Below are 27,403 nucleotides of genomic sequence, written 5' to 3' on the forward strand. Positions count from 1 at the left end.
ACCACTGCCTCAAAATTGATCGAAAATTACTTTATTATAAACATTATTTAATAATTATATGCTAAAATAGCATATAATCGGTAAAATAGGGCCCTTAGGCTTGAGAAGCGGCTAATAGAAGACACTTCTGATCAGCACAAATCTCACCGTTGTGTGACTTATTGTCTGCACACATGTAACCTGGTAGCTAATGTCATGATTCAGGGAGCTTTTTGAGACATTTCAAATAAGTTATTTGCTAATTATTATCTATTTATCAGCAGACATGGGAATAAAGCATATCAATTAACTTTGTATTCTTTTCCTGGAAGTGTATTAAATAAATTACCAGCTATTGGGAAATAGCGGAATATAATTATTGGCAGTAATGCCAAAGAAATTTCAAATACAGTACTTGCTAATTATCACCTAATTACCATTAAATTTGTGTTACCCTTTTTTCTGGTGCCAGAGAGGTCATACAGTAGTAAATCATGCATCAGTGGCCTCTTCTTCCTCCCTCCCTTCCTCCCACATGCGTTTACAGACACACATCAGCAGAAGCCCTGACTGCTCGCTTCACAAACAAGAAAGCACAGCGTCGGTCCTTGTTACGTTACATCATCGCCCAGAGGAAGTAATCTTGCTGACATGGGATGGATAGGACACACACCCAGTTGCCCTTCTGAGAGTGTGTGTGTGTGTGCGTATACATCTACATAACAGAGAATGAAAGGCGAGACAGAGAGTTTCGTGCACGGGGTGTTTCACATGGTATTTGATTTTGCCTGCATCAGTAGGGTTGGTGACACTCTGTCAGCTCATCATCATCATCATCATCAGCAGCAGCAGCAGCAGCAGCAGCAGCAGTCCCTCCCTCTGCTGGTGAGGAGAGAGGCTTCTGGTTTTTATGTCAGAATGAATCAGCCATATCGGGCAGCGTGTCTTTGATGTTTAGGAAGAACAGCCAAACTAAACAGCGAGATTATCCTCCGGCCCCAATCCTCGGCTCTGATTAATTCCAATTCGCTTTGGGGTTCAGGTCTTAATCTGCATAACCCTTTAGATCAGTACTTAGCCTTTATGACAGGAGCACACACACACATGCATGCAAACGATAAACACGATGCCTTAAAATAGCTTATTCTGTCATGAAGCTGAAGACAGGCAATTAAACATCGTCCACATGGGATTGTTATCGATGTCTGATTTGATATCTCTGAGGAGATGGTAATTGCTATAGCATTCCTGGCTCAGGCTGTCCTTTCCTGCTATCCGTGATGTCAGACGGGATTAGGTTTGACAATGTGTTTTCAACCGTGTGATTTGTTTTCTTTCCTTGACCTTTATTTCTTTTTTCTTTACCCAGCCTATCAACATAACAAGCAGAGACCACAACAGAGGGAGCCCCACCCTTTTTTGTCTTTCCTCCGAGTCCCCCCACACACACACACACACACACACACGCCCTGCTGCTTTCTGCTGCGCCTCTGATTCTTCACTTCCTGTCTCTCTAACATCCATCTCCGTCTCTCCAGAGCCCCGATTGAACGCCATGAGCGCATGCATAATTCAGAGCAATGGTGTCTGTGTCTCAGCTGTGGTGCTAGCTTGAAATGTGGAAATTGAGAGATACGCTGATAGATGGAGGCCATCGCTCACTGGGTGGTCGCCATTAATGGGCGACTAATCAACATCTGTCATACGCTCCGGCGTAAAATTCACCCAGATTACGAGACGCATTTGGTAAATGGGCTTTACGTGGACGCGCACGTGCACGCACACACAGACACTGTTTATACCATCATTGCACAAACGACGTGAATGTAAGAGATACATTTGGGATGATATGACATGATGATTATGGAGGTATAGCTTCATTTATGATAAGGATGTGAGCTAAATGAGCATAGATGTATTAAATAGTGAAACATCTCCCTTTTCCCATTATTTTAACAAGTGATCCAAGACTAATGGCTTTGGAGGTGTGTATGGAGCCAATCATGCACCACGTGTAGCCAGGAATTAAAGTAAAGCAACAGTGGGTAGAAATGGAGATTAGTATGAAAAGTTATTTTTATAAAACGGTTACTATATCCTGACAGTAGTGCATGAGACAGGTAATCAGATAAGCATCATGTGCCTCTGTGTCCTCCGGTGATCCTAATGGCATCTGCAAGATTTCACAGACCGGAGGAAAACAACCAATCAGAGCCGAGCTGGAGTCTGCCGTCTCTGAGCAGCTGTCAATCACTCGCGAACTCCGATCAAACGGTCAAACTAGGCAGCGCTGATCAAATACGAACCAATATTATGTTACTGTAATGCCTATTTCTTTCCTCAAATGTTTTCAGAAACATCATGTACTGTGCTGTTTAGCTGGAAAATGAGAACGTTTGTGATGAGCCATGTAGAAGTCAGTTGAGGACATACCAAGCACCGCCCACCAGCTGGAGCACAGCCAATAGGAACGCTCTCTCTCTGAAATGACCTGTGATTTTTTTAAAGCCTGAAAACAGAGCCATGAGGAGGTGCAGAAGTCTAGTTATCTCTAAGAACACTTGAATTACAATATGCTGAAAGGTTATTATGGAATTTTTGCCCAATGATGGCAAAACCATTCTGCCTACTGCAGGTTTAATGTGGCTAAAAAAAGACCCACTCCAAAATACAACACCTAGCCAAATAAGTGACTGCGACATGATCTCAGCCAGCAGATAACTCCTGCACACTTGCAGTAATTCAGCAGCATTTCATTCATGGACAATCAACAGCTGTATATCGGTCTCTGTAGGGATGTTTTGCACCTCCACTAGATCCTTCCTGTTTTCTGTTGATCGTACAGTAAAAGACTACATCCTTCTCTGAGATTTTACGAGTCCCTGGCGTCCACTTCGTTCGCAAAGCCATGCAGTCGATGTTCACTTGAGGATCATGTCCTCAGTTTGTTTCTCTCATCCGTCAGCTGGTCCGCTCAGTAAGCAAGATGGCCTTCGCAGTTCAACCCGAAGCCTCTCCTCTCTGCACTGCTGAGGACAGCGCTGTATAGTGGAGCTGCCATCTCACGATCTTCTGATGTGCAGCAGCAGCGGCAGAATTACCCACGCCGAACAAGCCTGTGGTCTAATTAGAGATCAAAAAGCTGCTCTGCCTTTATCTTTTTTTTTGTTACAGTGATATCTCTTTGGCCAATTGAGCTGCTGTTGAGGAGCATGCAATGACTGTATAATTGTTAGTTGTAAGCAGAGCTGTTCAAAGAACACAAGTGTGTTTATGACAGTGGAGCGGTGCAGTTTCTCTGGGCGTGCCTATGAGGAAACCATTTTAACTTTCAACTAATTTCATTTCCATTGGCTGCAATTGTGCTCTCCAGTGCTTCTGCATGTGTAACTCATTCACAACACCTCCCCTGCCAGCACGCCTGCATAAATCTGCTGGGTGACAACGGAGGGACAGTCACGGGGCTGGATGGGATGTCCTTGGGAACCGGAGACCATGAGGATCGATTCTCGCCAACACACAACTCTTATTTATAGTGCTCTCTTTTTCTTTAAGTCTGCCTGCCCGTCTGTCAGGTGGCCTCGCTAAAGGGTGTCTCCTGACGGTGCAGATTAATCTCCTATAAAGGCAGGAAGATGTGGCATTTTCACAACCCCTGCTGATGGATCTCTGGATTTTTACACTGTCATGGAGTTATAGGTCACATATCCCCAGTGATGGATTATAATGGGTCAGTGTGAAGAAAACAGCATTGACGATTATGAAGTGAGAATGCATATAATGATCGATTGAAAGGTTTCTCCTACACGGTTCCTTTCAAAACACTTCTTCACGTCTAAATCACAGAAAAACAGATAAGTTAATTAGATACAAGTAAGGCATTTTCATGTGTACTCTCTCGGTAATAGATTGGGTGTTGATTTCTGTTGCTGTGGCATAAAGCGGATGCACCAGGCGTCAGCAGAATCGCCTTGGACGGGCGACAGGGCGAACTTTGATTCCTCCATTAAAGAGACTGCACCGAGAGAAACTGCTGCGCTGTTCAAGCTGCAAACCAGATAAATCAATTCTTGTGTTTGCATGGTCGAATTCAAAGTCGGGAAGAGTTGATTTAAAAAAAGAAAAAAAACACAAATGTTTGCGGCAGTGTCCAAACAATGACGTAGCAGCCTTTATTAATATTAGCGATTCACTCAGTGCTTTTAGGCTCATCAGAGAGAGATGATGCTGGTGTGATTGATTAGCAGACGGTGTGAGATGCGGGTCAATAAGCTACTTTATGGACCTCGCACCATCAATATACCTTGTAACTGGCAAACGTAAAAGCTACACACACACGCTCACGGATGTGTAGGCTATTAAACCTCTTCTGCTTTCCGGTAAACCAGCTGAAACCTGAGAGGCTCTGATTGATCCACTCTCCTTTCATTGCCCCTCCTATGTTTTTCTTTCGTCTTTGTCTTTCACTCTCTCTCTCTCTCTCTCCTTTCTCTTCCAAACAGTCAATCCTCAAGACTCCTCCATTGTTCTGCTCTCTGCATGCTTCTCTGCAGACTGACGTATTTAGCGACTTAATTGGTTCAACCTTTTCACCTTTATCTTTTCATGGGGAGGTTGCAGCACTGCTGATGATGGCTGCACTTAGCTCCTCTATCTTATGTACACACACACACACACACACGCACACACACATGTATTCATGGGTGCACACACAGTAGACCCGAGGCTGCAGCAAAAAAACATATCAGCAAAAATGTGCTGTGGTTGTTCATGTGACTTCTGTTGCAAAGTTGCCCACTACAGTGATTTCATTTGTGTGTCTGTGTTTTACAAATGCCCTCTGTGTAATCAAAGAACATTGTGTTGCATGCTGTCCATCTGGGCTCCCGCTTGTTCTATTCATCTCTCAGACAGGCCGGTTTCTTGGCAACGCTTTTAAATGAAAAATCAAGTAATGTGCAGTTAATAGAAGGTTTTCCCTTTGTGTTGGCTCTCTACATAATAGTTTCCCCTCTGCTGTTAGAACAGGGGATGCTGTAATTAGTCTATCTGAAATATGCTGAAGGTGTGAAAACATAGAGGGAAACCTCCGGGTCTGAAAAGTGAAGCCAATGAGGAAGTGCCTTAAATGTGCAATCTTTCTAATAGCCAGCAGGGGGCGACACCTCTGGTTGCAAAAAGAAGTCTATGAGAAATTGATCCTACTTCTCACTTGATTTATTACCTCAGTAAACATTGTAAACATGAGTTTATGGTCTCAATCGCTAGTTTCAAGTCTTCTTCAATACAGCTGATGTTCAATTAGTAAATTATGGTCCCATTTAGAGTCAAATAGACCATAAAGCAGGGTATGCTTTAGGGCGTGGCTACCTTTTGATTGAAAGCTCACCACCACAGCATTGCTGGACTGGGAGTCCGCGTTTTCGTCTTACAACTTTAAGGTTGTGTTTTGGTAAAGGAGGTTGTGCTTCAACAATGGGAGTCCCGGTGGAGTGCTAGACCAACAGTCAAATAAGCAAAAAAAAAATCAAGGAGGACGAAATACCAACATTTCACCTGTTTAATTGGCCCACATGTCTTTTGTGATGTGGGCCAATTAAACGGGTGAAATGTTGGTATTTTGTCCTCCTTGATTTTAAATCTGGGATGTGCTACCCTGTCACATTATTAAACTTTAAGGTCGTGTCTAGAGGGTAACCCGCAAATTGTGAAATCTGGCAAAAAATAAAAAAAACTCTTGCTAGACTCGCTGCCCGATAACCTATCCTAACCTTAACTGTTCAAGGTCAATGCCTAACCTTAACCATCTCGTGAGAGTTTCTCAACTCGTGGGTTACCTTATAGACACAACCTATCTTTCGGTTGCCTAAAAATGTCTTATTCAGCGTTCGGTTGTACTTAGCTCCGCCCTCTCGTGTCACTTCTGGTTGCAAAAAAACACGATGGCAAAAACTAGAGGCTTCAAAGCCTTAGTCCACAAAGCAATGGGTGACGTCACAGTGACTCCGTCCACTTCTTACAGTCTATGTGAAAACATAAATCAACTTTTATTTTATTCCCATTACAAGTCTTTCTCTCTCTCTCCTCCTGTAGGACTCCCTCATTCTGGAGAAGAGCGACATGCACCACCCAATCTGCTCCTTCCAGGATGACTTCCAGGAGTTTGAGATGATTGACGACGAAGATGATGATGATGATGAGGAAGAGGACGAAGATGATGAGGTTGACCCTGATGCACCCCCGTCCCCCTCTGCCTCTCCTCCTCTCTCTCCTACTCTTGGCACTCTGAAGAGCCGACCCACCACATTGAACCTCACCACTGCTGTGTCACAGGTAAGCCGCCTGAAGCTCTGGTCCTAAACAACTAAACACAGATTATGTATATTAATAAAAACGTTGTTGAATATCTCCCTGTCTCTCTTCTCTCGTTAGGATTCACTGAACAACAACAGCAGTCTGTCCCCAAAGAAAGGAAGCTGGCAGGACTCTTTACGCAAGACCTCACAGGGTAAATACATCGTTAACTACCTGTGATTAATCTGAACTATGGATATTATGTTTTCATTGTATTCATTTGTTGGTCAACCACACATGATACCTCACAAAAGATGCTGCTTATTTTGACTGGCGAGATTTTGGTAAATCGTATTCGTCGTATCGTAATCGTATGAATCGTAATGAATTTGTGTATACATCGTTTTTTCATACATTAGAAGCAGGATCTTAACCAACACTAATTCATTTATCTGGACAACACTGAATCAGCAAGGGGACATCCCTTGAACGATTTTCTATAATATAATATAATATAATTTAATTTAATTTAATTTGATATAATATAATATAATATAATATAATATAATATAATATAATATAATATAATATATGGCGCCATGGTGATACGGTGGTTAGCACCGCTGCTTCACAGCGCGGGTTTTCTCCGGGTTCTCTGGCTTCCTCTCACAGTCTAAAGAAATGCAGGTTAGGTTAATTGTTGACTCTCTGGAAGGATGGACAAAATATAATAATATAATAACACACATTCAACATAATGAAACTCAAGTTGTATTATCTTATGAGAATTACATGGATTGGCTCAAGTGAGGCTATTAGAAAGAAACAATTAAACCTACAAAATAATAACTTGCCACAACAATCAAGGCACATCATATTAGGTTAGTATTAGTATTTTAAGTTTCTTTTTTTTTGTTGTTGTTGAAGTTTTTAATTTGTGAAGTGATTGTTCCGGATGGGCAGGTTTATTTTCGCCTTGTTTAAAATAAGCTCAACTACTATAAACGATCCTTTACACATCAGAAAATAAATACCCTCTCTACCTCCAGGTCGTCTGTCTCCAACCCACTCATGTCTGGATGACGGTAGCCATGTGACAGGCCAGTGTCCAGACTCTCCAGTTACCCAGGCGCCAGTGTCCCAGAGCAAAGGTATTCCACCAAAACAGGCAGGGGAGGGCGGGAACCCCCAATCCCCTCACAGGCCCCTCCTCTGCGACATGGAGGGCAACAGGCGGGAGAGGCCCGAATACGGTAACAAAAAGGCCAGCCCGGCAAGCGTAGAGCTCATTCCATCCTCATCAGTGTCGTGCAGTGCCGTGATGTGAAATGAAGTGAAGTGATGTGAACTTGACTTGTTCGGTAGCATTTATGTTCGGCAAAACACTCATTTGCAGTAGTCTACTTTAGTGTTTCTAATGAAGAGGAGTTCGCTCAACTTGCTCGTCCCATATCCTCTGTTTTAAACTGATTATGAATGTAAGAAAAATCTCTTCATTCATTATTCTTAATCTTTTAATTTATATTTTAATAGTCTCTTTTTGCATTCTCTACATCATCTTCTTCATTATCCTCTATTTCATCCTCTATTTTCTTCTATTCTCTTACGGCCTTTCTTGTTTCTCTGCACCTTTTTTTTTTATCTTCCCAGGCTCATTTGGTCAACACAAGTCCCACCCTTGCTCTGGTGATGTCACTGAGCCAAAGGCAGACCCTTCGATCCAGACGACCAGAGTACCGTCTGTAGACGAGCACTCCCAGTGTTCAGACACGGAGGTGGACCACGACCTCAACAGCGACCACAACCACAAACACTCAAACAGGCGTGCGACCGACACTTACACGATCACCAGTGAGTCAGGCGTGGAGCCGGAGAATGACCTAGACCCGGATGGAACTAGTCGCTGCTTGTCATCCACCGCACCAATGGGACCCTGCGACGGCGCCGATACACCCTTGTCTGACGAGGAGCTGGAGAAGGACTTTGAGGTGGAGTATATGTGTAAGGAGACCTACGACATGGTGTGTAAGGAGAATCGGTCATCATATGTGGAGTTCCCCTCCATTGAACCCGCCTCCTTCTCCAGCTATGTGTCCTCCAGCCGCTCAGATGCTCTTGACCACTCCAGTTCCGACGCAGCAATTTCCGCCATGGAGGCAGCAGCTAACGACTCCACCTCTCCGTCCTCAGACCCAGGGATAGCAGATATGAACCAGCGGGGTTACATGACTTCGGACCAGGACAAGGACCTCAGCTCTCCGGGCTCTGACTCTGACATTGAAGGGGAGCTGGAGGCAGCGTTTGCCTGTGGCGGTCCAGTGGTCTCCAACATGATCTCCTCTATCTCAGAGACAGAGCTGGACCTGACCAGTGATGACAGCAGCAGTGGGCGCTCGTCTCACCTCACCAACTCCATTGAGGAGGCCAGCTCGCCCACATCAGACCAGGAACTGGACCTGGATACAGAGTTAGAGCAGGACAGCGGCATCGTGGGACTAAAAACGTCTCTACTTCTGGGCCAGCCTGACCCAATCAAAGAATTGTCCACTCTTCCCTCTCCTTCGCCTCTACCCTCACCCACTATTGCCACGCCATCCCCTGTTGACTCGCCCATCTTACCTCCTGAGACCTACGATGACGAGCAAGCTCTGATGGGACTGCAGAGTGTGGACGACGAGCTGTCCTTTGAGCACCAGGCTGACCCAGACGAGACTCTGCCTCCGGCCCAACATTGTGAAGACAGCCTGTCCAGACAGATGGTGCTGCAGATAGAACCAGACCACAGTCTAGAGAGCTTCAAACGCTCCTTTTACCTGCCAGTGGGACCCAGGCTAATCCCCAATGCAGATGAATACGATGGAACCAGCGAGGGAGACTCCGATTCAGAAAGCGAAGACGACCTGAGCGAGAACTCGGACTCGCCGTGGCTGCTCAGCAACCTGGTCAACAGGATGATCTCAGAGGGCTCCTACCCAATCAGTTGTCCCGAGGACTGTTTCAAGAGGAAGGTCTCTGTGTCGGACACCATCTCACCATCCTCAGACATCGGAGAAGGAGATGGTTTCAATGATGAGGACCAAGAGAAGAAATCAGAGATGGAGGGATCAGAGGAAGAAGAGAAGGAGGGTGAAGGGTACAGAAAGGATATGATGGAGCCAGGAGAGAGGAGGAAGAGTGTGGAGTCTTCAAAAGAAGGAGCAGTGATAAGTCCCTGTCTGTATATGAACAACCCTACTGGTGACAACATAAGCCCTGTGATCCTGGAGCACTGTGCAAACAATGTGAGGGGAACCACCACGTATACCACTAAAGACTCTGAGAAGAACTTCACAGAATCTAAGAACGCCAGGAGACAGGAGGAAGACGAAGAGCCCAATAATGACTTGATGATGCTGGAGGGGAGGAAGGATCTGGACTCGCCAAGCCTCAGCGAGAGCGTGGTCAGCGACAAGGACGAAGGACGAGAGACTGAGCCCAAGTCAACGGGCCGTTCCTCGGCCTCTCTTGAGCGTATCACCGAGGTTAAACACAGCCTGACACTGGACATACCCACCGCCCAGACTAACCGCTGCTTCAGCCTCACCTACTCCACAGACAATGACGAAGAGGAGGACGACGGAGACTCTTACCCGTTCATGGGTGGCATGACGAAGCAGTCCTACCGGGGTAGTGACTTGGAGCTTGACAGTTCACCCCCCATTGACTCCAGTGTGCAAGACCGTCCCTTATCTGACCATGACCTCCCACTGTGTGAGAAAGATCTGGCTCTGAGGCCGTCGAACGAAGATGATGAACTGGCCTACGACTCCATGAAGTACACGCTAGTGGTGGATGAGAATACGACGCTGGAACTAGTCAGTCTCAGGAGGTATGCTCTGACATGATGCTCTAATATTGTATAACATTTCTTTACTTACCGTAGGGTGTGCCTTCTAGTGGTAAATCAGACAGTCTTACGGTTCTCGTAGATGTCTAGCCCTAAATTGAGATTTGAAATGGACGAACCTTGTCCTCTCAGGTGCACATCTGTTCTGAGTGATGACAGCGAGCTGTCCACGCTATGTGACGAGGAGCCTTTGGGGACGGGAGAGGTGGACTATGGTCGTGATGATGATGACGATGTGAGGCCAGAACTTCTCAGTTCTTCTGAGGACTCCTCCCCTGAGGCCGACCTCCCATTCTCCAAGAAGTTCCTCAATGTGTTCGTCAACAGCACCTCCCGCTCCTCCAGTAAGTCGCACACAAGGCTATTCAAACACTTCTGGAAAACTCTCAGATATGTACGTGCAATCAAAGATGTAATTTTTAGGGATTAAAGAAATAGTGTGACATTTTTGGGAAATACATAGTGGAAACCGCTCACAGTGATCACGGTTACAGTGATCAACTGCTTATATGGATCAAAAAGCTTGGGGCAGATTCATTCTTATACAAACGCCGTTTATTTTACTCCCTTGATACTTTGCCTCGCAGGCCGCCTGCCGTCCGGCTGAATTCCTGTGCTGTGTGCACATTGATATCATAACGGGAATAAAAGCCATTTTTTTCTGAGTTAAAAACGAATGCGCACGGGAAAACACCCTCATCAGGAGGATTGATAATGCCTGGTCACATAATGCCCCCAAAGTGAAACTCTGCAGCACACATGCAGACCGGCACCTGTCTCCCTCCATGCTGCTACCGAGCGAGGGAACGAGGAGCCCCGGCAAAGGGGCGCCCTTCTGCATGCACTCTTGCGCTGCAGAGCCGGACAAAAACGGCAATGTCTCACCCACAGTGAGGGGAAAAGGCAGAGAATTGGCAATGAGCCAGTAAATGGTGAAGCTGTCCGTTTCATACAAATATCTAAATGTCAATTAGATGGTAATCTGCATGAGAAATGATGCACAACAACAAAAATGTGGTTATAATAATCATCCGCTTATAGTGATCAATTTGACCCAGACAGGCGTGATCACTATAAGCGGATTGATGCAACTCTTATATTGGTCAATGAGATTTGAAACTACAGTCAGGGAATGGTTAGCTTAGCTTAGCATTAATACTGAAAGTAAGGGTAAACAGCCACCCTGGCTATTTCCAAAGTTAGCGCCTCTAAAGCTCACTCATTTACACATTATACTTGCTTGTTTAATTTAAAAGTTCAGCACATAAAATGCACATAAAACCAAAACTTTTTGTTTCCCCTGTTTCCAGTCTTTATGCTAAGCTCAGCTAAGTTAACCGACTCCAGCTTCATATTTAGCGTACACACATGAAAGTTGTATTGATCTTCTCATCTAACTCTCGGCAACCAAATGTGTTTTCCAAAATGTGTAACTATTCCTTTAACTTAAGCCAATATAAATGATATACCCTACAGGTTATGGCCCAGCAGCATTATAGCTAAAATTGTCCACTCAGGGTCCTTATAATAAATGTACCGCATTAGGGTTTAACTCATCACTGTCAGCATGATGCATGAACATCAAATCAAATCAAATCAAATCAATTTATTTTTGTATAGCGTCAAATCACAACAGAAGTTATCTCAAGATGCTTTATATATAGAGCAGGTCTATGACCGTACACCATAGTTTAGAGACCCAACAGGATCCACCAAGCGCACTGTGGCCAGGAAAAACTCCCCGATTACTGGGAAGAAACCTGGAGCAGAACCGGGCGCAGGGCGGGCGGCCATCTGCCGAGACCGGCTGGGGGGATAGATAGATAGAGAGAGAGAGAGAGAGAGAGAGAGAGAGAGAGATATAGAAGCAGCCACAATAGCAGTCTAGCAGCTGTAATAGCTAATACAAGTAGGGCTGATAACACAAAACCAATAGTGGTGGATGGAAAGAGTGATAATACAACTATCGGAAAGCCAGCACTGTCCAGCATCTCTCCTCAGTACGTCCATGTGTATTGGTGTGGGACGTCCCTGCGATCGATGCCCGTGCCCATGTGATCTAAATTTGGCAGGGAGCCCATGAAAGACCTATGGGAGGGCTCTGCCTCCCAGTACAGTACATCCATCATCAATCAGTGCTCTCGCTTCAAGAGTCATATATCCCTAATGAAGGCTGATTTGCATAATGAACGGCTCATTACAAAGCCTTTCGTTGCCATTTCTTTTTTGACAAATCCAATTAACTTCCATTTAGACTTCCTCACATTAAGTTTACTTGAGGATGTTCCCCAAACAAATAACAAGTTAAGTTAAGAAAAACATTATTCTGTGTATTTTATTTTGGACATTTAGCTTTCAGTTTTATTTGAAAAACGTTGTTTCAGGGCCTTAAAAATAATCTAACTGGTGTCTTCTTGCCATGTAGGCACAGAGTCGTTTGGACTTTTCTCCTGTACCATCAATGGAGAGGAGAGGGACCAGACACACAGGGCAGTCTACAGGTAAGACAATCCACAGTACGCTCGTTTTTGATAATGGGACAACATATGAATTACAGCAAAACGCAGATTCATCATAAAAGATTGCAAACAATAAAAGTTGTTTTCATGGATTTGTAAGGTTTTGAGGTGGTGACCCCTTACGAACAGGATGAAAGCCAGCAGGATTGAGGTGTAAAGCGTGGTGGAGAAATGAGCAGCAACAGTCAAACTCAGACTTCTGATTTTAACTTGTGATCAGATACAAGTTGAAAAAAAAATCCCACAACTCTCACCAACAGGTAGTCGGCAGATGGACAAAAGAAACCGTTTCACAGGTGTCGCAGATTGTGGCTGACATGCCACTCAACCTGACCCCTTCTGACACTACACTGCTTTCCCACCTGGTATATCTACCTGTGGTCTCTACCAACAGGGAAGGGCACACCCATAATAAATTAAAGTAATATATTTACAATTTATTAGTCTTACCAATATTACCATATACAAAATAGACATGCATATAACCTAATACAGATTAAATAAAATGCATAATAAACTGGAGAATTATCAAACAGAAGACAATTTAACAAAGAAACGTTGACTCACTCCCCCCTCTCTTCCCCGGCTACTTGGTACAGCCTAACGAGGTAATTGACATCAGCTGGAGTCCTGTGGCTGCTTTCTCAGGCCCAACTCCAGCCTGGACCCTCCCAGTCCGTTAAGGTGGAGGGTATAAATACAGCGGCCACTTCGAGACAGACTTCCATCTCTCCGGCAAGGAAATGAATAAATATCAGAATCAGAAATAATTTACTGATCCCCGGGGGAAAATTGAGTTACGTTTTGCTCTCAATTTAGAATATAAATTTATATACGTATATAAACATAGAAAAATCATAAGCAAATAGAAATAATAAATATGTATAACAGTGCAAATTATAATGCTGAAAAATAGGTTCTATCATTAAGTGTGTAAAAAAGCAAGAATAATATATATAAATATGAATATTTGTTTAAATGTACTGTATAAATAAATGCAGTGTTAAGCCAGAGTAAACCAGATTATGGCAAAGCTGAATTATTGCACTAAATTATTACTGTTAAATCAGTGTTGCACAGTTGAAGATATCATAAATCTTGGGGTAATAGCTGCCAATTGGAGTAAAAAATAATAAATATATGTTGTATATATGTATAAATATACAATCCTTTACAATCTAATGAACATGTCTACCGTTTTTTTGACTAGACAAGGGTATATTTGATTCTAAATACAATCTGTTTTCTTTAAGTTGATAACGTTTGTATGACAATAAAGTAAAATCAATTAAATGTCTATCTTAGTTTGAGCAGTTTACGAGTAAATGTTTGTACCGGTAGTCGCATGGAGCGTGTTCCAACACAACACGCCGTTGCAGCTGGTTAAGTCGGTGTCGATGCAGCTCGCTGTCGGAGGGTTTTATCACCACCTTCCACTCCCCACTGACTGGTTTGGGATGGCACTTAACATGGCGGACCCTCCACGTGAACGCGCAAACGGACATGAACTTCCTGTATCAGTCTGTTTTGTCGAACTTTATACAGTCAATATGCATGTGTGCAAGTCTTTTTTCACCTTAGTGAGGAGGGATACTCTCCAGCTCCCTCACACGACTGTAAAAACGGTGGGCTGGATTGAATTGTGAATGTCATTAGCTCTAGTATTCAAATTACCATTTTGTGTCAGGGAGGAAAAAGTCCTTGTGTCGATAAACAAAACAACATTTCTTCGAGGTTTCACTAATTATGTTAGAGAGGAGGCAGATGTCCAAGCTGCAGCTGAGCTCGAGAGCTGCAGGGTGACCAGAAATAATCACATCATGTGCCTCCCTTGTATACACGTACATGTTGTGAATATATAATTATGTACTTGCTTTGCCACAATCCTCTTTCAGTAAGTACGTCCCCACATTTAGAGCTCTTTGTCTCTCTCCACCCACCCCACCATCTCTCTCTGTCAGCTGTTTCATCCCTCCTCTCTCTCTGCTCCCCGTTGGGAGTCACCTGAGACCCAAACAGATGCTTCCTGATCAAATTAACTCCAGTCTATATAGGATGCCGAGCAGCAGGGAAACCATGTAAGGACACAACGTTCAACAGAGGTTTTCTCTCTCTCTCTCTGCTGCTCCCTGCAGGTTCATTCCCAGACATGCAGATGAGCTGGAGCTGGACGTGGATGATCCTTTATATGTGGAGGAAGAGGAGGATGACTACTGGTACCGAGGCTATAACATGCGGACAGGGGAGAGGGGCATCTTTCCTGCCTTCTACGCCCATGAGGTCATCGGCCAGTCTAAGGAGCTGCTGGGTGAGTTATATATATTGATTGTTGTTTCCTCTGTCTCACAGTGAAGCTCAGAAGAGTCACATGTTCTGTATGTATGTGTCCACATTAGGAATGAAGAGAAATCCAGCATGGATTGAGACCTACAGCGTTCAGTTTCTGGGGTCTGTTGAGGTACCTTATCACCAAGGCAACGGCATTCTCTGCGCCGCCATGCAGAAGGTAAGCTACGTGGGAAACAGATGTGCAATCACACACAAAACAGACACAAGCATGTGTGCTATACACTGTATGCAGGCTTTAGGAGTAATGGATTACGTGGAACAGCGTAACCACAGGTGTATTTACATACATACATTACAACATGAATTATGGTCCCGTTATATTTAGTGTCGCAGACATTCCAGTGAGCCACAATATCAGGGCCATAATTATTATTGTTATTAATTACACCTGTGTTTACCAGGCATGGCTGCTGTGAATAGGGCCTATAAAGATACAAAAAAAGATAACTGTAATCTGTTACAGTTACAGAAAAAAGAAATAATCTGATTACTGATACATTTAGTAAAAATGGGGATTATTAGCAGGATTACAATTTTTAAGTACATTTAAAATAAAGAATGATATACTATTTAGATGTGCACACATTACAACACTTCTGTCTGTGTCTGTGTGGACGGCACATGCGTGCGAGCCGCAGCAGATCAGCGAGGTAGCCGTCAGGTAGAGGTAGGTGGTGTGGCCCACGTTAGTAAAAAAGAAATGCTTTCACCGGGTGAAAAATTCATCATCATCTTGTATGTAAAGCAGAAAAGAGGAACAACATCACAGTACAGTGTCAGTTATCACAAAGCAGGATGGTATCCGCAGTTTCCAGTTCATCAAGATTATTCTTTTTGCCAAGAGGCATCCCAGCGTGAAAAGACGGTTGGTAGGAAATGAGTGAACAGCTTCAACTTTCTCAGCAAACATAATACAGGACAAACCGGGAAATTTGCATGTAGGATAATTTAATTTAACGTGTGCTAAATGATTGGAATCTTTGGATCATGACAGCATTTTCACAGCTGAAAGGCAGAACTGTACTGTACTGTGATGTTGTTCCCCTTTTCTGCTTTACATACTAAATATTTTTTCTTCTCTCTTGTCTTTATTTGCATATTCAGTATTGAGATGATCCAAAAGTAATGGAAATTAAAGCTGCAGTGTATAGAAATGGAGCAAATATGAAAAAAAAGTTAGTTTTATAAAACTATATCCTGACAGATAATCTGAAAAAAATCATGTGCCTCTGTGTCCTCCGGTGCTCCTAATGGCATCTGCAAGATTTCACAGACCGGAAGAAACCAACCAATCAGAGCCGAGCTGGAGCCTGCCGTCTCTGAGCAGCTGTCAATCACTCACAAACTCCGATCAAACGGTCAAACTGGGCAGCGCTGATCAAATATCAATTAATATTCTGTTGCTGTAATGCCTATTTCTCACCTCAAATGTTTTCAAAAACATCTTGTAGTGTACTGTTTAGCTGTAAAATGAGAAAGTTTGTGAGCCAGCAGCCATGTTGGGATCAGTTGAGGAAATACCAAGCACCGCCCACCAGCCGGAGCACAGCCAATAGGAACGCTCTGTCTCTGAAATGACCTGTGATTGGTCAAAGTCCCCCGTCACGGGCTAGATTGTTTAAAGCCTGAAAACAGAGCCATGATGAGGTGCAGAAGTCTAGTTTTCTCTCAGAACACTTGAATTACAATATGCTGAAAGGTTATTATGGACTTTTTCCCCAATGCTGCCAAAAATATACTGCCTATTGTCACTTTAATCAGATGCATTACTTTTATATGGTGATACTTGGATTAGGTTACTGATTGCATTTTTTTTAACAGGTAACGGATTGCATTTTAACCCAAAGTGACCCTCCCAACCCTGACTGTATGCACCATTAAATTATGTTTTGTTTTGACATGAAAACATTGTTTGCCTGTTAGATTGCGATATCGAGGAAACGGACGGTACACGTGCGACCTCCTTCTCTGTGTGAGCTGGAGATCAGCTTGCAAGGAGTGAAACTGATCATGAGCCTGGAGGATGAATATGACGCCCTCGATGAGGTATGGACAAATGATTCAATATATTACATAGACAATTAATTAACAAAGTCAACCATCCCTTTAATATGGAATACTGTTGATTTGATGCTGTTTTTCTTTCTACTCACGTGTCTCTGCATCTCTCTCCATCTACAGTATGACAGGTGTAGTCACTTCTTCCAGATGAAGAACATCTCGTTCTGTGGATGCCATCCGAGGAACAACTGGTAAACAAACATGTCGTGTCACCAGCGTACAGCGTGACATCTGACTGGTTTCATCACATTGTTTTCTTCTCCTCTCTGCAGCTACTTCGGCTTCATCACTAAGCACCCAATGCTGAACAGATTTGCTTGCCACGTGTTTGTATCCCAGGAGTCCATGCGACCTGTAGCAGAGAGTGTCGGGTGAGTGCAAATCATCAATTTTATCAATTACTCTACAACAAATGTATACCAAGGCACAGTAATGACTTTACATCTTTGTGTGTTTCTGTCTGTTTTGACATATTTACTCCACTTAAATTGTAAATGCACTTTAATGGTCAAGATGCTGAACATGCCAACAGCCCTTAAAAGAGATTGGAAACATTAACTATTTAGCTGCACATCATATTTGAAGTGCTCTTTGATGGTTTGCTTTTGTAGTCTGATCTCAAAGTCCTGGATTAAAGTGCATCTTTACTACCAATCACTCTCATCTGTAGCTGGATAAGTGATCCAGGCGGTGGTGGATGAAGTACGTGAAAGCCCAGCTTGAGTAAAAGTACAGATATTTAACCAGAAAATGACTTTAGTAGAAGTTAAAGTCATCTGTTAGAATATTACTTGAGTAAAAGTCTTGAAATATCTGATATTTACTGTGCTAAAGTATTAAAAGTAATTTTCAGATATTAAATGTACTTAGGTATTGAAAGTAAAGTACAAGTAAATGCTTTTAATAAAGCAAGCAAATCTAGATTTATTTATAAAGCGAGATTTATGAAGTTTATTCCTCTTATCATGTACTTAACATGTACATGTGAACATGTACAACACCTTAAAAATGGAGGCTACATTACACTTGAAGAAAAACAAGGTCTTCACAATTTAAAGGATTTAAAGAACAAAATCCAGTTGTTCCTTCCCTTGTAGTCGCATGTAGCCTGATCTGACATGCAGCCTGCCTGGACTTGAGCGGAAATCGAGTGGCATTTGCCCATCACGTGAATGATCCGTCTTGCAAGCTAGGACCTCTGATTCTCCAAACATGCTTGCTTGCAATAGTTACAAAGATGCTTAGGGGAAATGTGTTGGAGTATAAGTATACATTTTATTTAGGAAATGTAGTGGAGTAAAAGTGAAAGTTTGCAGAAATATAAAAACTCAAGTACAGATACTCCCAAAAAATATTTAAGTACTGTAACATAAGTATTATAGTAATAATAATAATAATGCATTTTATTTGGTGGCAACCTTTAGGACACCCAAGGACACTTTACAAAGATAAAATAGCCTTAATACTCGAAAACACCAGCAGAGCAAACATAACAAGACAGACACGTATGAGATGGAATAAAACAGAAGGTGGGATTTGAATGTTGTAATAGTGTCAGACTGTCGGATGTGTGGAGGGAGGGAGCTCCAGAGCCTGGGAGCATTACACAACTGGATCCAGGTTTATTTCGCACTATAGCCCTTTACTGTATGTGTGTGCACGTGTGGAAGCTTAGTCATGTCGGATTCAGCCGTTCACAGTGTCTCTGGATGGAGCGAGGGCAGGCAGCAGAGCATGGTTTGGGCATCATCTACCAGCCTCACATCCTGCTCTGTCTGTGGAATAGACCCAACAACAAGGAAAGAACTTATGTAAAACAATCACCCTGGTTTGATTCAGCGAGAGTTGTTCTTTATTTGCACTAGAATTGTTTTAATTAAGCATTCTTTCTCAGCCATTTCTTCAGTAAATAGTCAGAGCATGACTGTGTCAGATCTGTTACTACAAGATGAATTACTAATCTCAAAGCTGTCTCATCTCTTCCGCAGACGAGCCTTCCAGGAATACTACCAGGAACATCTGGAGTACGCCTGCCCCACCGAGGACATCTACCTGGAGTAAGAAGCGTTGCCATGACGACCACCTTCTTCCTCCGCAGCTTGTGTATGTTCATCGGGTTTGCCACCAGAGGGCGCTGTCAGTGGGGGGGTCTTCTCTCCATTGTAAACTACTCTTTGGGATCTTCATTTCTACAGTATGCTAGGCATCTGACTGATTTCACTCATCTCTCTCTCTCTTTGTTTATTCCCATCACCTCGATGGATCGATTGCCTGTTTCTTTTATCTTTTTCTATGATATAAAACTAAGACGCTGAGCACCTGTTTATTTAAAAGGTTCCTCTTTTGAAATGAAAACGATATACCTACTACTGCTGTTTCACTTGTCAATGCATGGCTAGTAGGGTTACTGCACACAGACACACCGAGAAACACACAAGTGAATGGCAAGCAGCTCAACAATCAGTACGGGAATGGTGTCGGCGTTTAAATTCACTGTAAATATGTATTTGTTCAATACCGACAAACTTGCTTATTTGATTTCTACCGATAGTGACATTGGAGCAAAGTAGAGAGAGTACAGTGAACTGTCCTTGGTCCGAGCTTACCCCTGTGTCGCGTACAAGACGTAGTGTGTGTTGTAAATACGTGTATAGAAAGTAGACATACAGGCGCCTCATCCACACTAATTAAGAAACACTCACAGCAGAGACGGATGGAGGGGATTTAGTTTTGTTGTGGGTATTAATGACTCACTCTGACAGGAGTAACTGCAAGTGGAAGAGATTTTAGCGTATAAGGACTTGTAAGGGACTTTGTATGTCATTCGCCCCCCGCAGATATTTTATTCAGCTTGGATTAAGGTGCAGTAAGTGTCGGCACATTTTGGATATGACAGAACCAATTTTACTTTTGTCCGGTCCTCAAAGTTGCAACGCTCGCTGACCTTCACCTTTCATAGGAAATCATTCAACTGTTAAAACTGCAAATCATAGATCACTGTATGCTTTGCTGTGATTGATGTGACTTTCAGGTCAAAAAAAGCAAAGGCCCTCTGAAAAGCCATATTCTCACACCTCCTCCGACTGTTTAACTCGTCTCCGTTTTATTTTGACTTGGCGGTTTCAATGAGGGAAAAGGAACGACTAGACTGACCGGTAGTCGGTAATGCTGTATCGCAGGGTGCCTACTGTACAGTGAGAGCGTCCTGCTGATTCTTGGTCCCGGTATCACAATGTAATCAAACCTTTAATAAAGCATTAAAAGGGAGGTTTTATAGTTATGTAAATGGTTAGACTTTGATCTTGTTTTTTTTTAAGTGTGATGGATAAAAGGGATGGCCACATTCATTTACTGCTCTAAGTCTGGGTCAAAGGTCGAAAGCATCATTCGCACATCACACAATAACCTCCTCCGGGGTTGTTGTAGCATAGCATAGCTTACAGTCTAGCACCTTATAAAGGGGAGGGGGCATATTTAAAGAATGATGCACTCACTAAAAGTCATCTGACCATCCTCGTTGTTCTTTCAGACACTGTTTAGCATCTTGTTCTGCCGCTTTCAGTCACAGCCCACGAGAGCAAACACCTCAGTTCACTGTTGATACGGCAGGAGGGAGGGAGGGTGTTATCTACATATGTATCGCTGTCAGTTAGATCATGTATATATCGAATAGCGAATCTAAGATAGTGCTGTGTCCTTTATGTTGAGTATGTTATGAAATTAATATGTACATTAAATTAAAAAGAAAAAAAGAAAAAAAAGAAAGATCACAACCAGACAAAAACCCCTGAAAGAAAAGAAAAGCATAAATATCTGTGATCTGCAATAATTTTATTTCAGTGTCTTATGTTTCTTCACTCAGTATCTGTCACGCAGGTGGCATTCGGGTTCCTGCCAACTCCATAACCCTCTACAGACCGGCTTCAGCAGCACATTTATAGGGCACATTTGTGAGACGTGACATCATTAGTGTGTGACACACACCCACCAGACTACTGACCAATCTGCTGTTAGAGCTGAATAGTGACCGAGTCAGCCGCCACTGGAAAACTATTATTATTGCGTCTTGCCGATTATAGTAATCACCTCTGAGCTCCAAAAGTGTGACCCGCCACTGATCTGTATCTCTTTGCTTCTGATTCTGTTTTTCTATCTTGTTACAGCCTAGTTAAAACCCTTCTCTCCACACAGCTAAATGAAAACAACCTCCGAGGATGATCTAGTCCCATATAGCCACTGAGACATACACTAACAGTTAAACCAAACTTTTGACTTTATTACATTAACAAGATTCTTCACTGTATACCTAGAGCAAAACAGTATGTGACAGAACAAACATATCCTATCTTGTATCTTTAAAAAACAAGGACTTGTACAATTAATTAAAATTCCAGGGAAAAACAAAGAAAAAAATTACAAAAAAAATCACTCTGCCTTGTCATGGGTTTGGTCTTATGAATAAAATATATGCTTGATGTCCGAAAAACCTTTATTGTTGTCTTTATTGTTCAGATCTGCTCTTGATTATTTGTGTGGTTGTTGCAAAGCATTTTCACATAAACTCAATACATTTATTCAAAATGTTATGATTAAAACAAAAGTTGAGATGAAAGTTATAAAAAAAATAAATGAATAAAACATGTATTAGTTCTAAATGTAGTTGATATCAATATTAAGAAAATTTCCTCATTGAGTTAAAGCAAACAGTGGGTAGAAATGGAGCAAATATGATTAAAATGTTTTTTTTTATAATACAATTTTTATAAAACACTATATCCTTACAGTAGTGCATGAGACAGGTAATCTGAAAAAAGACATGTGCCTCTGTGTCCTCCAGTGTCCTCCGGTTTCCTCCGGTGCTCCTAATGGCATCTGCAAGATTTCACAAACCAGAGAAAAACAACCAATCAGAGCCGAGCTGGAGCCTGCCGTCTATGAGAGACGGCTGTCAATCAGAAGTCTAGTTATCTCTCAGAAGACTTGAATTACATTATGCTGAAAGGTTATAATGGAATTTTTTCCCAAAGATGCCATAAATATACTGCCTATTGCCACTTTAACAGATTGTTTGCAGTGTTACTTTTCAGTATCAACAGTTATTAAATTATACGGTAGCTGTCTAGTAGTGATGCATCATCACATAATTACAAAATCAGCTTTCACAGACTTAAGGCAAAAAATCTGAGAAGTACCTCCAGTCTTTCCCACATTGTCGTCATGATTGGCGGTCGTGGGAATTTGTCCCATCAACACTTGCAGCAGCTGGGCTTGGGGCTGCACTGAGGATCGCAGCAAGGCTCCAGGTTCGGGTCTGTTCCTTTTGATATCTGGCTCTCTCCGAACACCATGGAGGCTTCAAACTGTTCCTTGACTTTCTTGATCCTCTCCAGTATGGATTTGAGTTCTGGTTGTACCATCAGGGAGAGAGGGTAGTGCTCTGAGGGGTCAGCCTCCAGGTCAAAAAGAAGAGGGGGGTCGTGGGCCTTGAGGACTGCAAACACTGGGCAGTCTTGGTCCGGGGTAGTACTGCTGTGGGTAGCACCTGAATGCACAAACATGGACTAGTGAAAAACACCTCAGCTCTGACTGTGTGATTATGCTTCTTGACATTTCAATGCTGTACCTCGTGTGTAGAAGTGGGCCTTGTACTTCCCCATCCTGAGAGCAAACAGGCCATACTTCTCACTGGGATCTGTGGGGTAGAACATCATCGTCTCCCTTTTACTCTGCAAAAACAGGATTAGACATGGAGATGAAGCTTGGTTTTCACATGATTTCAATACCTGCAGAGTGTGATGTACTTGAGCCACTACCTTTCCCTGGTTGACAAGGATTTCTGTTATATCGACCCCATCCAGCATCACCTGGGGTAGTTTGGCTCCTGCCAGACTTGCGATGGTGGGGAGGAGATCTAGAGTGCTGGCCAACTCATGAGTCACACCTAAAGAGATGCATACAGAAAAAGAGCAAGCAGCAATCACTAAAAGGTCATGTATAATGGGTTTGCATTGATTTAATTATGTAATATTTTCATACTGGAATCATAGGAAACCAGTTGTTGCCTGGAATGTATGAAATTAGTGTAAAGAGTTGTGGTATGCTTTTGAAGATGGTCAGCAGTAAAGCTGAGTATACTTGACTAAAATATGCAAAACCACCAGTATGGTCTTTGAAAGAGAAATATACACCAAGTGGTCTGTGTAGAAAACTTTGATTTAGTGCAACAGAAAAAAAATGTTTCCCTTTGGAAGCATCTCTCAGTCTAAACCAGGGGTCGGCAACCTTTTTGTTATGGAGTGCCATGTTTACATTTTTTTCTTAATCAGTGTGCCATATCAACATTAAGATTGTCCTTCCATCAATCCATTTTCTTCCACTTATCTGGGGCCGGGTAGCGGGGGCAGCAGGCTTAGCAGGGAAATCTAGACGTCCCTCTCCCAAGCAATGTTTTCCAGCTCTTCCTGGGGGACCCCAAGGCGTTCCCAGGCCAGATGCGACATAAAATCTCTCCAGCATGTTCAGGAGAAGTGTTCTGGACGTGCCCGGAAAATCTCCAAAGGGAGACATCCAGGAGGCATTCAGATCAGATGCCCGAACAAAACCTAAGCTGGCCCCTTTCGACACGAAGGAGCAGCGGCTCTACTCCGAGCTCCCTCCGGATTAAGGTTGTTGTTGCAACATTTTTAAAAAACATTTTTCTCCCATAATCAGGACGTTATAATAATTCTAAATGAGAGCACAATACAAGAAGGCTGCCATCCGTATGAGAACATCCACATCGGAGTTGAAAATATTAACCCTACCAACCTGCCACCAATCTTGTTCATCAGCAATAAACGGAACAAATTCTGCGAAGAAGGCAACGAGTACTCGCCAATCAGAGGCAGAGTAGAGGGGGTCTTCGCCAAATGCGGGTGGGGGGAAAAATCAATCAAACTACCGTAAATAACAGGCCGCCAATGGCTGTGGGAGAGGTCATTTGGCATGTGGATAAGAGGGCACTTCAACATTTAAAAAAAAACAATCTTGCACATTTATTGCTCGTGTGCCAATGGTTAAGTTACTGCGTGCCAATGGTGGAACCCTTAGCCTCTGGTTGCCTACCCCTGGTCTAAACTTTTGGTGCAGGAGATTAAGGAGTCCTGACCTGGCCGGATGGTCCCTGGCCAGAAGGCGATGGCCGGCTCTCTCATGCCACCCTCATAAGTGGTGCCTTTTCCACATTTCAGAGGCCCCGCGTTTCCTCCACGGGACATACGCATCAGCGAAGGCCTACACACAGAGACAGGAATAAATTGATAAGAGACAATTAATCTATTATCATAATCGGGCAATAAATCAAATATAAAGAGGGCAAAGATGTAACGCAACTTGACCTTTGAACAGAAGAAAAACACACACTACTGTACCACAACTAATGTGGAGGGAGATTAAGATGTCTGCATAAGAAAGTAACTACAAATCAGGCCATCAATTCATTTCTATATATAAACAAACCAGGGACAAAAACCAACCCATTGTCTGCTGTGAAGAAGACGAGCGTGTTGTTGATCACTCCTGTCTTCTCCAGGGTTGTCAGTAGGTTTCCTATCGTGCTGTCAAACTCAAACAGAGCATCTCCAAACGGACCCCTTAAAGTGCGCCCGGCTGCCCCAAGACCTGCATACTGGGGGTAGTGGGTGTGCTGTAAAAGAGTAGAAGTGTGTTTATTGTCTCACTGTACTACCATAATCTATCTACATGGGGTTGAAAACTCAAGTGGACTTGTACTACGCATTTTAATTTTTTTTTTTTTAGCCTTTTCAAGCTCTGATTGTAAGTGTTGTTTTGCTCACTTGAGGGGTACGCTATCACAGAGTGTTTTTGTTGCTTACATGGGAAGGATAGTAGAGGAAGAACGGTTGTTGTTTCGTGGCTGACGTGATAATGAAATCAGTGGCAAAATCACTGTAAGCCCTTTCCAGATCGAGGAAGTTGACTGGCTGCTGCTTGATGACCTCATTGTGTATTAGTGGCACAGTTACACCGCCAACGTCACACACTCCAAAACACTTAACATCTGGAGGGAAACAAGTCAGGTTCTTACAGGGGCCCTGGGAAAAAAAAACAAGGAGACAGAATATTAAAATAGATACTGCAGAAAATAAATACTATTACAGATTACTTTTCAAAACGTTTAATCTTTTCATTTTGTAGCTAAATGTGACCTGATCGTGGGAGTAGGGGATGCCCAGGTACTGGTCAAATCCCTGCCTGGTCGGAAGAAACATCCCGTTGGCCCCAACTCCCAAGTGCCACTTCCCTACGGCAGCAGTAGCGTAGCCCACAGGTTTCAACACTTCAGCAATGGTGGTCTCATTGAGAGGAAGACCGCCTCTAGATCCTGGGTACAACACTCCCGGGTAGACACCGGAGCGGGTCTGATAGCGCCCCGTCAACAACGCTGCCCTGGAGAGCCATCAAAACAAAGAAATTGAAATATTTAAGTGAGGTAGGAAGGACTGGAAAGTGTATCATGTGTGTGGACTGGAGGGCTGGGTTTTACAAGATGTGGCTAAAAGAATCTAAACCATGTTTTACTGTAATTCACAAATTTTACAACATTTACGCTGAGGTTGATAATATTTCCTTTTTTTTATTTAAAGATATATCTCACAAATCATCTGGCGTGGAGAGGAGGTCGTGTTGCTCTGTCTCTATCTGTCTGGCGTGGAGAGGAGGTTGTGTTGCTCTGCCTCTATCTATTTGGCGTGGAGAGGAGGTTGTGTTGCTCTGTCTCTATCTATTTGGCGTGGAGAGGAGGTTGTGTTGCTCTGTCTCTATCTATTTGGCGTGGAGAGGAGGTCGTTTTGCTCTGGCTCTATCTATCTGGCGTGGAGAGGAGATTGTGTTGCTCTATTTCTATCTGTCTGGCGTGGAGAGGAGGTTGTGTTGCACTGCCTCTATCTATTTGGCGTGGAGAGGAGGTTGTGTTGCTCTGTCTCTATCTATTTGGCGTGGAGAGGAGGTTGTGTTGCTCTGTCTCTATCTATTTGGCGTAGAGAGGAGGTCGTTTTGCTCTGGCTCTATCTATCTGGCGTGGAGAGGAGGTTGTGTTGCTCTGTCTCTATCTGTCTGGCGTGGAGAGGAGGTTGTGTTGCTCTGCCTCTATCTATTTGGCGTGGAGAGGAGGTTGTGTTGCTCTGGCTGTATCTATCTGGCGTGGAGAGGAGGTTGTGTTGCTCTGGCTCTATCTATCTATCTGGGGTGGAGAGGAGGTCGTGTTGCTCTGTCTCTATCTATCTATCTGGGGTGGAGAAGAGGTTGTGTTGCTCTGCCTCTATCTATTTGGCGTGGAGAGGAGGTTGTGTTGCTCTGTCTCTATCTATTTGGCGTGGAGAGGAGGTCGTTTTGCTCTGGCTGTATCTATCTGGCGTGGAGAGGAGGTTGTGTTGCTCTGGCTCTATCTATCTATCTGGGGTGGAGAGGAGGTCGTGTTGCTCTGTCTCTATCTATCTATCTGGGGTGGAGAGGAGGTCGTGTTGCTCTGTCTCTATCTATCTGGCGTGGAGAGGAGGTCATTTTGCTCTGGCGTGGAGAGGTTGTGTTGCTCTGGCTCTATCTATCGAGAGTGGAGAGGAGGTTGTGTTGCTCTGGCGTGGAGAGGAGGTCGTGTTGCTCTGGTTCTATCTATCTGGCGTGGAGGGGAGGTCGTGTTGCTCTGGCTCTATCGATCTGGCGTGGAGAGGAGGTTGTGTTGCTTTGGCTTTATCTATCTATCTATCTGGCGTGGAGAGGAGGTTGTGTTGCTCTGGCTCTATCCAGGAAGCTGCTTGACATCCTCCTGAATCCAACTTCTTTAAAGTCAGAGAATATGAATGAAACCTGATTTGTTTGTTTACTAGTGAACAGCTGTGATTGTCCCTCTCACACACGGACCTCCCCGAGTGAACTAAAGACAGTAGAGACGCTACCTGGACGGAGAGCAGACCGGGCTGCTGCAGTAGAAGTCGGTGAACCGGAGCCCCGCCGCTGCCAGCCGGTCCAGGTTCGGTGTGACTGAACTCGGGTGACCATAGCAACCCAAGTCCCCGAAACCCAAATCATCTGCGAACAGCAGCACGATGTTGGGCGGTGAGGCCCAGCCGGAGAACAACAGAGAAGAGGTTAAAAAGAAGAAGAAGAAGCGGATGTTGACGTCCATTCTGCGTCCTGCTGCATCTGAGTGAAGATCAGAGGAGCTGTCACCGGACCCGAGGAGGAACCGAAACAAACCGCTCACTGTCGCCTAGAGATGACGTCACGCACTGCAAGGAAATGTAGTCTTTTAAAGCAG

The 27,403-nt window shown here is 43.6% G+C and overlaps 2 protein-coding genes across 3 annotated transcripts in view; one reads left to right on the forward strand and one right to left on the reverse strand.

The window, feature by feature from the left end:
• mapk8ip2 (mitogen-activated protein kinase 8 interacting protein 2) overlaps window positions 1-20,877 on the forward strand; it is a 40,824-nt gene extending 19,947 nt beyond the window's left edge. Inside the window, exons 3-14 of one of the 2 annotated variants that reach the window (XM_037767069.1) lie at window positions 6,073-6,312; window positions 6,412-6,487; window positions 7,323-7,424; window positions 7,924-10,141; window positions 10,292-10,503; window positions 12,585-12,660; window positions 14,814-14,986; window positions 15,075-15,184; window positions 16,951-17,073; window positions 17,209-17,279; window positions 17,361-17,459; window positions 19,077-19,215. In XM_037767069.1, coding sequence (XP_037622997.1) covers window positions 6,073-6,312; window positions 6,412-6,487; window positions 7,323-7,424; window positions 7,924-10,141; window positions 10,292-10,503; window positions 12,585-12,660; window positions 14,814-14,986; window positions 15,075-15,184; window positions 16,951-17,073; window positions 17,209-17,279; window positions 17,361-17,459; window positions 19,077-19,149 — 3,573 coding nt within the window. In that variant the 3' untranslated portion in view covers window positions 19,150-19,215. Of the gene's footprint in view, window positions 1-6,072; window positions 6,313-6,411; window positions 6,488-7,322; window positions 7,527-7,923; window positions 10,142-10,291; window positions 10,504-12,584; window positions 12,661-14,813; window positions 14,987-15,074; window positions 15,185-16,950; window positions 17,074-17,208; window positions 17,280-17,360; window positions 17,460-19,076 lie in introns of both variants that reach the window. The other variant, XM_037767068.1, reaches the window with a different exon arrangement.
• Window positions 20,878-21,343: 466 nt separating this feature from the next.
• On the reverse strand, window positions 21,344-27,374 carry arsa (arylsulfatase A). Its single transcript, XM_037767070.1, has 9 exons — window positions 27,042-27,374; window positions 25,296-25,536; window positions 24,963-25,181; window positions 24,603-24,772; window positions 24,236-24,360; window positions 22,902-23,029; window positions 22,712-22,814; window positions 22,281-22,630; window positions 21,344-21,960 (listed from the first exon to the last, which is right to left on the reverse strand). Exons 1-8 carry the CDS (start codon window positions 27,269-27,271, stop codon window positions 22,335-22,337), a joined length of 1,512 nt encoding a protein of 503 aa, XP_037622998.1. The 5' UTR covers window positions 27,272-27,374; the 3' UTR covers window positions 21,344-21,960; window positions 22,281-22,334.
• Between the last annotated feature and the right edge of the window lie 29 nt (window positions 27,375-27,403).

This window comes from Sebastes umbrosus, chromosome 4 (genome assembly GCF_015220745.1).
Source record: "Sebastes umbrosus isolate fSebUmb1 chromosome 4, fSebUmb1.pri, whole genome shotgun sequence".
NCBI lineage: Eukaryota > Metazoa > Chordata > Actinopteri > Perciformes > Sebastidae > Sebastes > Sebastes umbrosus.

Bases quoted from the DNA above. Each gene is read 5' to 3' on its own strand.
- arsa (XM_037767070.1), bottom strand. From the start codon at position 27,271: ATGGACGTCAACATCCGCTTCTTCTTCTTCTTTTTAACCTCTTCTCTG. The intron at 25,182-25,295 runs GTCACATTTAGC...TTTTTTTCCCAG, and splicing joins TCCCCTACTCCCACGATCAG to GGCCCCTGTAAGAACCTGAC. The intron at 22,815-22,901 runs GTAGTGGCTCAA...CTGTTTTTGCAG, and splicing joins TCCTTGTCAACCAGGGAAAG to AGTAAAAGGGAGACGATGAT.